The sequence below is a fragment of the Microtus ochrogaster genome, linkage group LG5, assembly GCF_000317375.1.
Source record: "Microtus ochrogaster isolate Prairie Vole_2 linkage group LG5, MicOch1.0, whole genome shotgun sequence".
NCBI lineage: Eukaryota > Metazoa > Chordata > Mammalia > Rodentia > Cricetidae > Microtus > Microtus ochrogaster.
In genome coordinates, this window is record NC_022031.1 from 52658410 (window position 1) to 52676978 (window position 18569).

Consider the following 18569-nt stretch of genomic DNA (forward strand, 5'->3'; position numbering starts at 1 on the left):
AAACGGTTGGCGGAGTTTGTTATATTTTTGTTCTACTTTTAGTATTTCCTCACTTGCTTGTTCATTAAGTCTGTCTATTTCATTTTGTACTTCGTCAATGTGTTCAATTGCTTCTTGCTGTTCTTTTTCTCCCTTCGGCAGGCCGGGAGAGGCAGATTTGTCCTCCAGTTTCGGGGACGGAGCCGATTTGGGTTTCTTGGACTGAGTCAGAAGCGCAGATTGCCGTTTAGGGGCCATGACACGAGGGAGGTGGCTAGAGGCCAGAGGCCAGATGCAGAGAGCAGGAAGAAACTCGCAGGAACCAAGTCTCTCCAATCTTGTGTGATAATTCTGGTTACAAGTTGACCATGAGTTTGACATCTGCTTCACAAAAGGTGAATACATACTTTATAAGACTATCACTTCCTTAAATCTTTTGAAATCTAACATTTATATGGGAGTACAGTCAGCTCTTACATAGTCTTGGAAAGACCTGTCATTTGGAAGTTCCTCTAAGGTGACTGGATAAACTAAGGTTGGCTGTTTAAAAACCCTGGGCTGTTCTTCTATAACCTTAAAATGTAATGTAAAATGTGAAACCAGTACTGAGATTGGTTCTCCTTTAAATTCCTGTCTGGATCTGAATATCTCTATTATCTGTTTTAATGAGTTTTTCTAAGACTTGTATTTTGACACTCATATCAACCAACTTTTCTAGGGATAAAATAAGAATGATCAAACCAATAATGTCTATAATTGACATTACATAAATCCTAAGTTAATTATGCCCTCATATAACTGTTCTATTTTAAACTACCCATTGTGTAATCATACAGAGACCTAACTCTCTCCATCGTAATGGTGTTTTCCATTTTCAAGTGGGAAAAACTCTCTCTTCTTAAAATGAATTCCACCTTGTAAGAATTCCCAATTGTCCCACCAAATCTGCTGATGATGTCAGTGAAGATGACAGTGAGGATGTTGGTGAAGTGTGAGGCTGGCTTCTGCTGCACAGTAGATGTCTGAGTGGGTCTTCAAGGCAGCTACCTACTTTGGCAGCAGTCCTAGCTAAGCCCACAATTCACGCTTAGAGGAAGCTCTCTGTCTGAAAAATGCACACATGGGATTGTGGGGCAGAAGCACATGTGGCAGGAACTGCCAAAAGACAGAGCTGCCTGGTGGTGAGGAGCTAAGTCAGGGAGCATTTGGAGCCCAAGTACCTGTGGACTTTGCTACAAAGAGGCTGCAACCAAAAAATCCCAGACTCGTGCAGAGTGCCTGGGGAAAGAAAAGAAAAACCTAGCCCGAAGTGTGATGCCTCTGGCCCTGTGCAGCACCAGCCTGTGCCAGGGGCTGCAAAACTCCACGCTAATGGCTTTTTCAGGAGTCTGTGCCCCAAAAGTTGGATGCCAGATGAAGCATGATCCTAATTGGTTTTATCAATAAAAACCTGGAGTCAGATATTGGGGGTAAAAGCTTAAAGATCAGAGAACCTAAGGAGCAGTGATAGTCACTTCTTACCAATTTCATTCCTCTGACCCAGAAGGATGAGCTCCTGTCTACAACCTACCTTACCACTTCCTGTCTCATGAAGTGTTGTCACTTCCTGTCTCCTCTCTGTACTGACCTTCAGACCTCTATGGTGGCTATCTAGTGGTTAGCTTTGGCCTCTGATTTCCAGGCAAGCTTTATTTGTCAGAACACAAAGAAAATATCACAACACAGAAAAGGGGAATTCTAAGTAGGAATTTCCCTGATTTTAATACGTTTTTCATTCTGGTGGAATAAAAGTAGGTTTCATCTAATCATTAGCCCCTTGTGTACAGTTAAGTTTTGTTTACTTTGGCAGCCCCTAATTTATATATGTAATACAAGGTTTAATTTAAAAAATATATTCCTAGCCCTCACTCGCTGCCGACGGCCTGCTTCGCCTCGTGGGCTCCCGCCGCCGCCCCGCAGAAATGCTTCGACTACCCACAGTCCTTCGCCAGATGAGACCAGTGTCCCGGGCACTGGCTCCTCATCTCACTCGGGCCTATGGCAAAGATGTAAAATTTGGTGCGGATGCTCGAGCCTTAATGCTTTAAGGTGTAGACCTTTTAGCTGATGCTGTAGCTGTTACCATGGGGCCAAAGGGAAGAACGGTGATTATTGAGCAGAGCTGGGGGAGTCCCAAAGTAACGAAAGATGGGGTCACTGTTGCAAAGTCAATTGATTTGAAGGACAAATACAAAAACATCGGAGCCAAACTTGTTCAAGATGTTGCCAACAACACAAATGAAGAGGCCAGGGATGGCACTACCACGGCTACCGTTCTGGCACGTTCTATTGCCAAGGAGGGCTTTGAGAAGATCAGCAAAGGGGCCAACCCAGTAGAAATCCGGAGAGGTGTGATGTTGGCTGTTGATGTTGTAATTGCTGAACTGAAAAAACAGTCTAAACCCGTGACAACCCCTGAAGAAATTGCTCAGGTTGCTACAATTTCTGCAAATGGAGACAAAGACATTGGAAACATCATTTCTGATGCGATGAAGAAGGTGGGAAGGAAGGGTGTCATCACAGTGAAGGATGGGAAAACCCTGAATGATGAGTTAGAAATTATTGAAGGCATGAAGTTTGACAGAGGATATATTTCCCCGTATTTTATTAACACATCAAAAGGTCAGAAATGTGAATTCCAAGATGCCTATGTTCTGTTGAGTGAAAAGAAGATTTCTAGCGTGCAGTCCATCGTGCCCGCTCTGGAAATTGCCAATGCTCATCGGAAGCCCTTGGTCATCATTGCTGAGGACGTTGATGGAGAGGCTCTAAGCACACTGGTCTTGAACAGGCTGAAAGTGGGTCTTCAGGTTGTGGCAGTCAAAGCACCAGGGTTTGGGGACAACAGGAAGAACCAGCTTAAAGATATGGCTATTGCTACTGGTGGTGCGGTGTTTGGAGAAGAGGGGTTGAATCTAAACCTTGAAGATGTTCAAGCTCATGACTTAGGGAAAGTTGGAGAGGTCATTGTCACTAAAGATGATGCCATGCTTTTGAAAGGAAAAGGTGACAAGGCTCAAATTGAGAAGCGCATTCAGGAGATCACTGAGCAGCTCGACATCACCACTAGTGAATACGAAAAGGAGAAGCTGAATGAGCGGCTCGCAAAACTCTCAGATGGCATAGCTGTATTGAAGGTTGGAGGAACAAGCGATGTGGAGGTGAATGAGAAGAAAGACAGAGTTACAGACGCGCTCAATGCCACGCGAGCAGCTGTGGAAGAAGGCATCATGCTAGGCGGGGGCTGTGCCCTGCTCCGCTGCATCCCAGCCTTGGATTCCCTAAAGCCTTCCAATGAGGATCAGAAAATAGGTATAGACATTATTAAAAGAGCACTCAAAATCCCCGCGATGACCATTGCCAAGAGTGCGGGTGTTGAAGGGTCTTTGATAGTTGAGAAGATTCTGCAGAGTTCCTCGGAAGTTGGGTACGATGCCATGCTCGGGGAATTTGTGAACATGGTGGAAAAGGGAATCATTGATCCAACAAAGGTCGTAAGAACTGCTTTACTGGATGCTGCTGGGGTGGCCTCCTTGCTAACGACAGCAGAAGCTGTAGTGACCGAAATTCCTAAAGAAGAGAAGGACCCTGGAATGGGCGCAATGGGGGGAGTGGGAGGGGGAATGGGAGGTGGCATGTTCTAATTCCTAGAATAGCGCTTTGCCCTTACCAATGAACTGTGACAGGAAGCTCAAGGCAGGTTCCTCACTGTACCTTCAGAGAAGCCCCTGAAGAGAATGAAGAGAAGGCTGGCTGATCACCATAACCATCAGTTAGTGGTTCCCATTGACAATACATAATGGTTTACTGCTGTCATTGTCCATGCCTACAGATAATTTATTTTGTATTTTTGAATAAAGACATTTGTACATTCCTGATACTGGGTGCAAGAGCCATATACCAGTGTCCTGCTTTCAACTTGAGTCACCGATGCAGGCTTGCTGGTCCATCCGCTACGGTCAGGACTGTGGCGCTTGTGCCACCAGACAAGAGGTCAGAGGCAGCCTTTCTGTGGAGCGAGATAACTGTACAAAGTAGGGAAGTATCCAATTATGTGACAACCTTTGTGTAATAAAATTCTGTTTAAAGTTAAAAAAAAATATATTCCTAGTGAATAAAACTCCCACAGAAATAGTTCAGCCTGGCTTATGTAAATGTAGCTGATGGTGTTACATTATGGTTTTGAATTTACTCATTTTCTGGGCCAGCTATTAACTATACATCGAGGTATTGAAAATGAAATGATGTATCTTCAAAAATTTCCATGTGTAATATTTTAATATTTACATGTTAGAAATATCTAGATTGAAAAAACACTAGTCATTGTATGTATACATAGATACACATATAGATATACATGCATACACACACACACACACACATATATATACATATATATATGTTGAAAATGAAGTGATATTTCTTCCATCTTTGGGTTCCAGAAAAAGTCCTACTCATTTACATGTGTGTATGTGTGTGTGTTTGCTGTGGTTCACAGTGTTATATAGTGAAGGTTCAACTGATAATCTCTAGGCTGACCCACAGGAATCACATATTCCATTGGAGAAAACCCAACTTGCAAAGCTTTGGGAACATTTGCCTTTGGAATGGTTGCTCTCATTTCTGTAAAACCCTTGTGAAACTGTGTGTTCACCTTTCCACGGTGGGATTTGTCTCAGATACCTCTAGCAGTGAATTAATCAATTACCGGGCATAACTCCCTAAAGCATGGTTACACTGTATGACTTCTCATTTGGCTGTAAAATCTTGATATATAGAATATATACTGGATGCCTTGAATTCACGAAAGTCCCCAAAGAAAGGAAGTTCTTCTCCCTTGGACATCAGCAGAAACAAAGCCATCACTTAGCCTGGAGGCTGGAAATACCAGGTTCTGGATTTTATACTACCACAGATTCCCCTTTAATCTGGGCACCTTAGATGTTATCTCTAGGGCCTGGAGAGTTGCTTTATTTAAGCTTTATTGGCAAAAATAACAGTGCGGATCAAGTGGCATCCACTTCATTTCTGCAGCTTACGCTGGTTACCATGACTTCCACAAACACTGGGTTCCCGGCTGGCACTGGAGAGGAAGTACTTGGAGACAGCACAGCAGTGCTTTGTTTGCCTTCAGTCTTTGTTTGCCGACATTTCTCAACTACAGCTTCTAGCTTAACTGACCACACACATTGATGGCTTCTGTTGGAGGGGGAGGGGGAGGAATAACTGGTGTGGGTATGGGGCGGAGGTGGGGGATGACAACAATTTATCTTTCTTTAAGGGGTTGGACACTGGGCCTGGTCATTACTACAGCTCCCTTGCTAGATGCCCAGTATTGTTCTTGTCTACATCCTTACCCACCTATTTCCACCATTTGATACATTTGCACACCCAGCAGAAGACAACTTCTGACATTGGAATGAGTTTGGCTGCTCATCTCTTCTTTCTTTCTGGACACACCTTTACCCAGAACCCCATGCTCTTCTTGTGTAGCCTCATGGTCTCTCCATGTGGCACTCCGCACTTACTGTCCCTTCACACCTGACACTTTGCTCTGACATCTTTGTGACTTTCACCCTCCCCTCCTCAGGCAGACTTCAGTGCCAACTACACACACATGACTACCTGGCCCCTCTTCTGAAACTAGGCTTTACTTCTCTGCCACACCATGGCATACCATCCTCAGATTGTGGAATATTTTCTTCTTTGCTCTTATCATTACTTTGTATGTTAGTAGAGGAACACATGTTCTTCAAGACCTGGGATGACTTTTGTTCTCTTGTCATTGTGTAGCATACACAGGGCTACATCAGGTCTGAGGAGCAGGGCACCTTAGATATTGATCCACACTCATGCCCATCATTCATGCAGTGTTGTGTTTGTGTATAGCTATGTGGACCTTCTTGAAGACTTGACATCAACCATGAACACCCATATACCTCACATGACGCCTACACTTCTGCCCCTGTTAGGGTTTCTATTGCTGGGAAGAAAACACTATGACCCAAATAAATCCTAGTGCCGGGCGATGGTGGCGCATGCCTTTAATCCCAGCACTTGGGAGGCAGAGGCAGGCGGATCTCTGTGAGTTCGAGACCAGCCTGGTCTACAGAGCTAGTTCCAGGACAGGTTCCAAAGCCACAGAGAAACCCTGTCTCAAAAAAACAAACAAAAAAAAATCCTAGTGAAAAGGGATTTTGTCCTACACTTCCATATCATGGTCTATCACTGAAGGAAGTCAAGATAAAAATTCAATAGGGTAGGAACCAAGAGTCAGGAGCTGATATAGAGGAGGCCATGGAGAAGTACTCTTTACTGGCTTGCTCCTCAAGGCTTTTCTGTCTGCTTTCTTACAGAACTCAGGAGTACTAATCCAGGCAAATCACCATCCACAATGGGCTGGGTTCTCCCCGACCAATCACTAATTAAGAAAACAACTTACAGCAGGGTCTTATGGGGGAATTCTCTCAAATGAGGCTACCTCCTTTCCCAGTGACTTTAGCTTGTGTCAAGTTGACTCAAAACTGGCCAGCACAGCAGGGAAATAGTTGTAGTTTTGTTTTTGAAACATGGATAACAATGTCCACATGCATTGAAGTAAATACTCTATAAATAGACTGATGGAGGCCCGCTGTGTTTTGTTCTCAGCTCTATCCCAAGACCCATTACACTGCTTGAATAAACATAACCGGTGTTAACTTTGAATCATTCGTCTCTGCTGAAGAAATAAGGTCTACTCCTAGTCTGCTTAAGGAATGCAAGCATTCAGCTTATGTCTTTGTCTTGAAGTACTGGTTTTAATAACCGGCTCTTGCCAAGCAAGCCCGACTGCCATTTGTTCTTGCATTGAGCTTCATGAACTGCTTTTTCTTCTTGATTCCTCCAATTTGTGCTGAAATGGTTGCCTGTCAGCCAGCGTTAGTGCTTAGAGGAAAGCGTATCAGTCCTTTCCTAGGATGCTTTCCTGGTACTGGTTTTAGGCACAGATGTTATCTGTATATAAAATGTTGTCAGCTTCAGTTTCCCCAGGTTTTTAAATCAGCAAGATAATAATATTCCCAGGACCTCTTTGTTCACTACTAATCCCTGCTCTTCTCTGCGATTCTATAGTGGTTTCCCTTCTCATTACATTAAAATTTCCCTCTGAAGGCCTTTCTTGCAGATATGCCTCTTCTTGCTAAAGTGAAATCTTGAGGAAAAAACTCTTTCCATTCAACCAAAAACAAAACAACAACAACAAAAAAACTTGAATGTTGAGACTGACCTGAGAGAAGCTAGCTTGCAGCCCATACCACAGACTCTGTGCTGCTTCTTATGAGCAGTTTCAAACATTGTACTTGGTTCAGGCGTACTGAGCTTTGATTTGACTGCCCCTAACTATCACATGAGAGAACAGGGAACATACTCTGAAAACAGGCCTCACCATCTGCCCCTGCTGCTAATGGAAAGTCTTCCATTCTGTTTTGTTAAAGCCCCAAAGATAAGGACCCGAGATTAGCCTCAATCCAGTGGCCGACAAATTTGTCTCAGGTGTCTGAATGATATTGTTTAGCTATATCTGAATATCTAGCTCTTTGAAAGGAGCAGAGATTCCTTGCTGACCATATGAGCACAAGAACTCTTTTGTCCCTGGTTTTCTTTCCAAGAAATTTTTATTAGCTGTAAGAACAGAACGCTGTGTGAAGTTGAAACACAGACTTTAATGAACAGCATGCCACTGAACTGCTGAACTCAATCTCGAATTGCGCAGGGATGATGAGGACTACAGCCAGAGTTCAGGAGACTCACGTGTATGTATCAGCTTCTTATTTCTGTGAAAAAAGATAGCTGATTTTTTGGAGTTGATCTTGTATCCTGCCATATTACTAAAGGTGTTTATCAGCTATAGGAATTCTTTGGTAGAGTTTTTGGGGTTGCTTAGGTACACTATCATATCATCTGCAAATAAAGAAAGTTTAACTTCTTCCTTTCCAATTCGAATCTCCTTGATCTCCTTATCGTGTCTTATTGCTATTGCTAGAACTTCAGGCACTATATTGAAGAGGTATGGAGAGAGTGGACAGCCTTGTCTTGTTCCTGATTTTAGTGGAATGGCTTTGAGTTTCTCTCCATTTAATTTGATGTTAGCTGTCGGCTTGCTGTATATAGTTTTTTATTATATTTAGGTATAAACCTTGTATCCCTAATCTCTCCAAGACCTTTATCATAAAGGGGTGTTGAATTTTTTCGAATGCTTTTTCAGCATCTAATGAAATGATCATATGTTTTTTTCTTTCATTTTATTTATATGATGGATTACATTGATAGATTTACATATGTTGAACCAGCCCTCCATCTCTGGGATGAAGCCTACTTGATCATAATAGATAATTTTTCTAATGTGTTCTTGGATTCGGTTTGCCAGTATTTTATTGAGAATTTTTGCATCGTTGTTCATGAGTGAGATTGGCTAGTAATTCTCTTTTTTGGTTGAGTCTTTGTGTGGTTTTGGTATCAGGGTAACTATAGCTTCATAAAAGGAGTTTGGCAATGACTCTTCTGTTTCTATTTTGTGAAATACATTAAGGAGTATAGGTATTAGCTCTGGGGTGTGTCCACCCACTGAGACATTGGGGGCTGATCTAATGGGAGCTCACCAAGGCCAGCTGGACTGGGATTGATGGAGCATGTGATCAAACTGGACTCTCTGAATGTGGCTGACAATGAGGGCTGACTGAGAAGCCAAAGACAATGGCACTGAGTTTTGATTCTACTGCATGGACTGGCCTTGTGGGAGCCTAGGCTGTTTGGATGGAGGGAGGAGGACCTTGGACTTCCCACAGGGCAGGAAACCCTGACTGCTCTTAGGTCTGGAGAGGGAGGGAGAGAGGGAGTGGGAGGAGTGGGAGAGAAATGGGAGGAGGGGAGGAAGTGGAAATTTTTAATAAATAAATAAATTAATTTAAAAAAGATAGCTGAAGCAAATCATCTTAGGGAGAGGAAAGGTTTAGTTTGAGTCCCAGTTCCCAAGGTTCAGTTCACCTTCATTTTGCCCATTGAAGTCAGCATCACCTTGACTCATAGTGGGAACACATGTCATGCTAGAGAATACTCTAGCCTTATGGTGCACAAGAAACAGAGAAGAGGGCAGTTTGGTTGGGTATTCCATAAAAACTTTCAAGAGCCTATCTCCCCTGACCATGTAACTTACTTCCTACCACTATGCTCCACCTCTTAAGAGGTCCATAACCTTCTAAGTATCAGAGACTGAGGACCGAGTCTTTTTATTTTTTTTTCTCCTTTTGTTTTTGTTTGTCAAGACAGAGTTTCTCTGTGTAACAGCCCAAGCTCTCTTAGAACTATCTCTGTAGACCAGTCTGGCCTTGAACTCCCAGAGATCCACCTGCTTCTGCCTCCTGAGTCCTGTGATTAATTGTGTGTGCCATCACCATCCAGCTCTGAGGACCAAGTCTTAACTCACAAGCTGATCCAAGCTACAGAATGGGACATGAAAAGTTACCCAAGCAAAGTAGTTGGAAGAGTTCGGTTCATGTCATGGCTAGAATCTGGGGTACCCCTCATGGATTTATGCCCTGAAACTTTGATTTCAACTACTGGCTATTTCATGAAGGCTCTGGAGGCTTTCAGAGATGGGGCCCAATTGGCAGCAGTGGTTCACAGTAGGAGCGGGTCTCTGAAGGATATCTGAGCTTTTATTTCTGGCCTGCTTTGTCTGCTTCTGAATCTGCCACAAGAGGATGCTGCACCGCACATGCTCCTCCCATAGAGAAATTCTTCACACCAGCAGGGCTTGACTGGGCAATGTTCAGGGGGCAATTGGTTTCCCTTGCCGCCATGTATGTTTGACACTGCTGCTCTCTACTTCCACTGAGGAACTAGTTGCCCTGGATTTTCTGAAGTTTCTGGCAAGTCTGTTCTATAAGAAGAGAGGTCTCCTGGACCTAAGAGCTAGGCTGCAAGACCCCTGTGCTAAGTCCTCCTGGTGCACTGAAAGTCTTCAAATCCTTTACCTTTTATAAAAATGCAGTTTTCACCTCCCTTTCCATTGCACGGAACAAACCTTCTCGAAGTTGAACAGTGGGTTATCATCCAAATTTGTGGTTTTTAAAGGTGATTTTTCATGCGTCAGTGCATGTAATTTAATCGAGATTCCTGGAGAAAGACTATGTTTTGTAGCAAAGAACACTCACTGAGGTGAAAGCAAGTGACTCGGCTCCTGAGTGGGAACAGCTAGGGAGATAGAATCTAGGTTCTATGGGTCACGGTGTCTCCAAAGTGGCATCAGTCTCATCCTGTGCTTGGCCTCTCCATCCTGAGATGCTGTTGGTTGTAGCTAAAGCTTCTGTTGCTTAATGATGTGGGGAAGCTATGGAAAAACTGCTGGTGAGTTGCATAACGTTATATAGTTTCTCCAAAGTGATATGTGACCCGAAGTGTTTTTAAAAGGTCCAACTTCAGTTCTTTCCTTCCTCCTCTAAACTCAGAACCACAGGGACAGTTCTGTTAAGCCTACATAATAATTCTCTCCCTTTCCCCTTTGTTTCTCTTGCCTTCCTAACTATTTTAAGATCTGGGATATATAGGCTATATTTCTTTGTATGTTATTGCTATGGATTTATTTACAGTTTACACATATTTTTAGGAGTAGCAATTTCTCTTTAGGACTATTTAATGATGAATAATGTTGAATATAAATTATTTATGTTAAGCATAGTTTGTATAATAAGCATATAACACAACTTGAAAATATGTATCCAAGAAAAATTTAAAAACACATCCACATAAGAACTTGTACAAAACCTTATAGAAAGATATTATAACAGCATATGTTATAATAGGCATTGCAACAAACCAATGTCCATAAATGTATACTTCATAAGCAGATGCAGTATCTATCTATTATCTATCTATCTATCTATCTATCTATCTATCTATCATCTATCAATCTATCTATCCATCCATCTATCTATCTATCTATCTATCTATCTATCTATCTATCTATCTATCTATCTATCTATCTATCTATCTATCTCTGTCTATCTCTCAAATGGGATATTATAAAGCCACAAAAATACAAGGAGCTGATGTGGTACAGTACTAGTAAACTTTACCAGCAATATACTGAGTGACAGAAGCAAATCACCAAGTGTTGGGAGCTGTGAACCCCCAGATCCTGAATTTCTTGTAAACAACTTGTTTTCCCCTGATCTGAGTGCCCACAGCTGCTCTGAGCACGAGACCCTCCGGAGTTCTGATGTCAGGGGAGTAATTTCTGGTGAGTTTGACTGGGGCGTGGCTATCCCTATATAAGCTGCCCCTGAACATAATAAAAGGGGCATTCTTGGGGAATTCAAGGATGACCCGTGTCTCTGTCTTTGTGTCTCAATCTCTAGCCCCTTGCCTAGTTCATGAACTGTATGGCAACGCATAGAGCGCAGACGGGCGTGGTGCGCCGCAACCAAGGATTATGTGATATAAAGCCCATTTGTATTTAGTGCGAAGAACACGCAAATCCAAGAAGATTAGGTGTAGATTTATGTGGGGAGTACAAGATGTGATTATTTTTTACTGTTTATGGATCATAATTGCTTTTGGGGGTTGATAAATTTTCTGGGATTAAGTTGTAGTAATAGCTACACAATTTTGTGAATTTAATGGTATTTTAATTGCAATGCTGACATTCAAAAGATAGTTATATTGTATATCTGCTGTGATGGTTTGAAAGAAAATGGTCCCCAAAAGGGGTGGCACTATTAGGAGGTGTGGCTGTTTTGGAATATGGATGACATTGTTGGGGAAAGTGTGTCATTGGGGAGGCAGGCTTTGAGGTCTCATTATGTGCTCATCCGGTGGGACAGACCATTTTCTTGCCTGGACAAGACCTAGCAACTCTCAGCTTTGTCCAGCACCATCTCTGCCTGCAGACCACCATGTTCTGCCCTGAGGATAATGGACTAAACCTCTGAAGCTTCAAGTCACCCCAGTTGAATGTTTTCCTTTAAACAAGTTTCTGTGGTCATAGTGTCTCATCACAGCAATGGAAACTCTAACTGAGACATCTTTTTAAGCGAAAAGAAAATAACTGCTTGCTTTTATTTAAAATATAAATGAAAGATAAACACCAGAGCTATATTCCAAGCAGATCTATGGATCTTTTGGGAAATGAATTTTAGGAAAATGTCACAGAAGTTAGACAATATTGATCTCTAATTAAGTGCCCAAACCAAATGTGTACATTTTAGTTAAAATTTGAATTTTTTTTTTTTTTTGGTTTTTCGAGACAGGGTTTCTTTGTAGCTTTGGAGCCTGTCCTGGAACTAGCTCTTGTAGACCAGGCTGGCCTCGAACTCACAGAGATCCGCCTGCCTCTGCCTCCCGAGTGCTGGGATTAAAGGCGTGCGCCACCACCGCCCGGCTAAATTTAGGGATTAATTAATATCTCACACATTAATTATATCTCAAACATTGATGTAATTGCAAAAATATTTAATTTCATTTTAGTCAAGTTTGGAAGTTGTTTTTAATTAAAGGGCGTGCTTATAGTATTAAATTGCCATTTCCCTAAAGAGTCTCTGAGGAGAAAAAAAAATCTATTTTACAGCTTTAATTGATAGATCACTTTTTTTTTGAGAGAAGCTGTCTGTGCATATAATTAAACATTGTGCTCATGTGTTTAGAGGGAATAAAAATGATTTGGTCTTTTTTTTTTTCTAAAATCACCCAAGTGAGAGCTGCTTGTTCACTTGGCACTAGCGGTTAGGATTAAGCCATGCCACCATGGGCTTGCTTTTTGCTGGAACCGCATCAGGACCCAGAACCAAGAGAGTGTGTGACTCTTGGGAGGGATGCAGCAGTGTAGGGGGGGGGGGAGGTGACTGTCACTATATTAGCCTAGAGTTTTTGTAGTTATTGCTCCAGCTCAGATATTTTGCCAAGGAGCCAAATAAAAATTTGGACGTTTGTTCATATTTTGATCTTGGAGATTTGCAAAAGGATGGAGTGGATGCTGGATGAGCTTTGAGAATTCTGGGGGCTCCTGTGTCATCATGGGGGTGTCGCTCAGTTAGTGGATGTAAAATGAAGCTATTGGTAAATATTTTTTAAGGTCTAAAAGGCAAAATGTACTAGAAGCATTATCACCTTAATACGAAGTGCGGAGTGGGGGAGAGGCAAACACTTAGACTCTATCCATTTTTCTACAAGGGACTCTTATTTTTCCAGACAAACTCACTTCGTGTAAATCAGATTCCAAAGGTATAAAAGTGTCTGAAACTCAGAGTGATCTGTGGAAGCACAGTCAGACAAAATTATTACAGGAAAAGTAAACAGACGGTTTCAAATCCTAATAAAGAGGAAAAGACAACCTATGCTCACAAGGCTCTCAGGGTTTCAGAGTCCTAGGAGCTAAGCTCGCTACAGCTTGCCAGACTCCTCTTTGCTTCTCTTTGGTTAGTCTTCCACACCTCCCCCTGCCCGCGCAGCAATTTTTCACGAAGCACACTGTCTCCTGTCCCTATAGAGCAGGTCACACTGCTGAGGTCTAATGTTTGCTGCGCTGGCAGATCTTGTTTACATTGTTATTTGCATGTGATCCAATAACATCTAATATTCGCCACAGAGAGATTTCCAGGGCCTATGGGTAAAAACTCCCTTTGGTCTCCTCAAATAAGTTCCAGAAGACACACTCAAGTCACAAGCAGCCCTATGTCCACTGAGAACTAAGAGAGACCAATAGTAAAACGAGTAATTCTGGAAGCTGAGCAGAGCTCGAAGCCCAGACTGAAGTGCTCATGCCTTATTGTAACCCACATTAAGTCATGCGAGTCCTCTTCCTGAAGATTATTTGCAGGATTGGAAGATAATCCCTTCATTGCAAAGACAGCTTGAATTTGACTTTATTTTGTTTCTGTGACCAAAAATATATTGAGATAGTTAAGAGTGATATGCTTTTATGTTATGGATACTGCGACATTGCTTTGTAAAAGGCTGAACTTCATTTCTTCATTTTGGTAGTGATGAGATGAAATAACACATTTAAGAAGTTAAAAGTTCACTCTAAACATAGGGACCAATGAATGTGGAGTGAAATGTAATGTTGCTGTGATTGTTTTGGGCTAAATGCAGTCAACTTATTTTTTTCTGGTAAAATACAGTGTTTCCTCCCAGGATTAAGGAAATAATCTGTCTTTGTGCTGTGATATGATGTCACCTTTAACTGAATGTCCTTAAGAGGTTTATTTTTTTCTGTTTTTCATCTTGTCACAAAGAGGAAATTGTTAAGGGTGCAACAAAAGTGGAAATTAATCATATGACGATGAATTACAGTAGGGTATATATTTGTCAGGATTCTCTAAAACAGTGGTTCTCAACCTTTCTAATGTTTTGAGCCATTAATACAGTTCCTCATGTTGTGGTGTGGTGACCCTCAATCACAAAATTATTTTTGTTGCTACTTCATAACTGTAATATTGCTACTGTTATGAATTGTAATGTAAATATCTGATATGCAGGATATCTGATATGGGACCCCCGTGAAAGGATCGGGGTTGACTTTCCCAGGGGATCAAGACCCAGAGGTTGAGAACCACTGCTCTCAGGGAACAGAAGTGATAGATTGAATATATGTAAGTATGTATATATTAATGTATATATTTATGTATGTATAAAGGGGATTTATTAGAGTAGCTAACAGTCTGTGGTCTGAGTAGCCCAACAACGGCTGTCTCCTGACAGAAAGGCCAAGCATCTGGACGTTTTTCACTTTATGAGCCTGGATATCTCAATAGTACCAGGCTGGTGCCTGAGTACCAGGGGAGTTCCAGAGCGCTCCCAAGGTTCAGTCTGCATTGATATCTTGAGAAGTAGGTTCTAACACCAGAGAAGGGATGCCTCAGCAAGAGGGTAGATGAATTTTCCAGAAAGCATGAGAGCAATGATGCCAAAAGCAGAAGACTTTTGTTCCGTGTTCCTTTATGTGGGCTACAATAAAAAAATGTTGGTGGAGATTTAAAGAGGATATTCCCACCTTAAATGCAACAATCAAGGAAATCCATCACTAGTGTGTCTGCTTGGGTTTTAGTTAATCCCAGGTGTAATGTAGCTGACAACCAATATTAACCATCACACTTGTTAAACAAATATTATTAAAATGTGTCTTCATTCAAAACAAATGCAAAATATACAGTATGAAATACAACACAATAATCATGTTTCTTTATGCCACCATCTCTGAAATGTAATGAGAGTGTGGTTTATGTTCACAGGCTTTCAGTTCGATACCACATGGTAACTACGTGTAGCACCCAGTACAGAGTAACTTGGATGGTAGGTGTTGATTCGCTTCCTGGGTGGTTGATGTCAGTACCATTGAGTTGCTGAGTCTGCATATACCTTTACACAGGGATAAGTCCTGCCTGGCTGAGGGAGGCCTCCATTTACTTCTAATTCTACCCTGTCGTTTCATTCAGACACTGAGACCTTCCATCGTGGTGTGAACATTTCCATTATTCAGTCTCAATTTCATAATGACGCATTTTATAATCTATCTTCTTTGTTGGAATGTTCTATTTCAAGGGAACTTGCAATAACTTTTATGAAAGCTTTTTTTTAAAAATATTTATTTATTTATACAATATTCTGTCTGTGTGTATGCCTGCAGGCCAGAAGAGGGCACTAGACCTCATTACAGATGGTTGTGAGCCACCATGTGGTTGCTGGGAATTGGACTCAGGACCTTTGGAAGAGCAGGCAATGCTCTTAACCTCTGAGCCATCTCTCCAGCCCCTATGAAAGCTCTTTAAGCTGTTCTTTAAGATCTTTAAGTCTGACAATGAATCAATGTGTGGTTCTAACAGTCTTTTAGATGACCACTTCCTTTTGCCTCCACAGTTCCCCCTTTTCAATCTAATTATTAATGTCCACACTTCTGTCACAGGACAGACGACTTGGCCTATCTTTGGTTGCCTTGTTCAACTTTCATTGGTACACATATTCCAGCATGCATGTTCTATCTTAGATTGACAGGAGGCAAAAAAGATCTTACCCATCTTTGATTACCAACCTCTGTTTATCAAGGGTTAAGGGAGAGTGTGCAGCTCAACACCGTGTACCTCTGAGCCTACTTTCTATCAAGAGTTCACAATTAACTTGATAATCATAGGCAAGTAGATAATACCAAGAAATACACATGTTCCAATGGCTATAATAACTCCTGATAAAGGAGTAAAGGATGACCAAGATGTAGTGGCCTATTTTTAAATTGGTACAGGATGTCTCCTGAATTTTTAGCTGCAATCAAAATCCAAAGCTGCCTTATTAAACAATCAAATCTAAGACTCTTTAGCATCATGCCAAATTTCTCTCAGATAAGCCCTAACCTTTAATCAACCAGTAACATTTTCATAGTGAACAGAAGTGGCTAACATTAAGAGGTCAATACCATAATTCTAGTATGAATATTAACAATGAACATACAATTGACTAAACTGCAATTTATATAGCTTTGTTCTAATCAATAGAAATGTTTTATGGTGGGTGAGGTATGAGTCTTATTCCTCTCCTAAAGTCCAATTGCATTGCTGCTACCAACTTCAAAAGATGTGTTTGAGCTGGTACAGTCCCTGAGTATGGAACACCACCAGCAAAACCTTTAATCCACTCCTCCTCGTATACTGAATATGGGTTTCAGTCTCTCATTGCCTCCAAAATAGTGTTTGATTCCTTCAACAAGTCTTTTTCCCGCAGAGGGGAAATTTCTGAGGTTCCAGTTCTCCAGGCCCTCTACTTCAGCAGCACATGAAACACTGCACTGGCAAAGTTAACCATCTCAAGATATAGTGTAGATATTTGGCCAATCACTCAATGTTTCTCGGCCAGATCCAGAGTAATAAAAGTCACAGAGGTCTGGGCGGTCTGTGCAGGAGGTTTGCCAAGAAACTGGGAATCATTAACTATTGCCATAATCTTTTTCCCTTCTTGGACTGCAGAGTGATGACATCAGAGGGTCAGGAAGATAGGTTCAGCAAATCTTACTCCAACTTCTCTGGGAGGGCCTCAGTAGCTATGATGTCATCAGGGTTGGTATTCCTTTCTCTCATGCACTGCACCAAATGTTCAGAAAGGCATCAAGCTTCATTTTCTTCCTGTGAGGAAAAGCCCCACAAACATGCCCCCAACCCCCCTTTAAAACAAGGTCAGGGCCCTTCCATAAACCAGTAGCTGCCTCTTTCTATTTGACCTGAACAAATTTTGTGGGGGTTCTTTCATGCCAAAATCAATGACTTGCAGATTTTACAGGAGCATCCATGTTAAAATATTTAGAATAAAAAGGGTATGATTCAGTGCTTTATGTGGTGACTGGGGGTATAACTCCTCTTATTTGTTTTTTGAAGATGTATTTTCAAGGAGCCATGGTCATACTCCACAATTCTTTGTCCTTGAGGATGATAAGGAATTCCTGTTTTATGTTCAATATTCCATTGAGAACAAAATTGCTGAAATGCTTTACTAACAAATCTGGACCCATTATCTGATTTTATAGTTTTAGGAATTCCCATATATAAAAAACATTTATGTTATCACATATAAATGAGTTATCACATGTTTAATGGCTTTTCCAGCTTGTTCACTGGCCATCAAAAAACCTGAATCTGTATCAACTACCATACACACACGTGTATGTATGTATGTGTATATATATATATATATATATATATATATATATATATATATATTTATCTTAATTTGCTAAATTTTAAAAAATGAGTAACACCAATTTGCTATAAATGATTAGGAAGCAGGCCTTGAGGATTTACCACTAAGTTAGGCACAAGTAAATACTGTGGGCATATATCATATTGCTAAACAATCTGATGAGCAATTTCTCTTGTAAGTCTACATTGTCTTCTTAAGCTTCTGCTATTCTGATGTTGAAGGACACGTGACTGCTGAGCCAGTTCTACTTGTGATAAAGTGACCATCTTTGTTAATTTATTAGCTGGCTCATTACTGTCAGCTAGTGGGCCAGGAAGTTTCGTATGAGCTCTAGCATGACCCATAAAGCATCGTAATTTTCTTTGATGAATGGCATCTCAAATTCACTGAAATGGTATTCTGACTTAATTATTACAAGTTCGAATGAAGAGACTGGTCTCTGTGACTTGAAGAACTCTAAAATTATCATGACTGCCAGTACACAAATTAAATGAACTCTTTATTAAAAGCTGGAAAACCATAACTACAGCTCATAATTCTACTAACTGAGTTGAAACTGCATCCATTTGTACCACACAACCTCTATCGTTAGCAATATAAGTAGCTCGTCCATTGGAAGAACCATCTGTAAAAACCAACATAGCATCTTTTAAAGGATCTTTTGTTACAATTTTAGGGAATATAAAAGGATGCACTTATACAAATATCAACAATTGATCAGCTGGAAAATGATTATCAATTTGGCCCAAAAAATGAGCAATGATCCAAGAATCATCATTTTGAAATTATCTGTTTTTTTTTTTTTTTTTTTTTTTTTTTTTTTTTTTTTTTTAAGCATG

General features: G+C 41.1%; 2 protein-coding genes across 3 annotated transcripts in view; both read left to right on the top strand.

Moving 5' to 3' along the window:
• The window catches only part of Sntg1 (syntrophin gamma 1), a 400484-nt gene that overhangs the window by 68413 nt on the left and 313502 nt on the right, over positions 1 to 18569 (top strand). The window lies entirely within an intron of this gene.
• LOC102000732 (60 kDa heat shock protein, mitochondrial-like) lies at positions 1900 to 4106 on the top strand. The gene is given in 1 exon segment (XM_013351869.2): positions 1900 to 4106. A coding segment is annotated over 1 exon segment (1722 nt). The 5' UTR covers positions 1900 to 1940; the 3' UTR covers positions 3663 to 4106.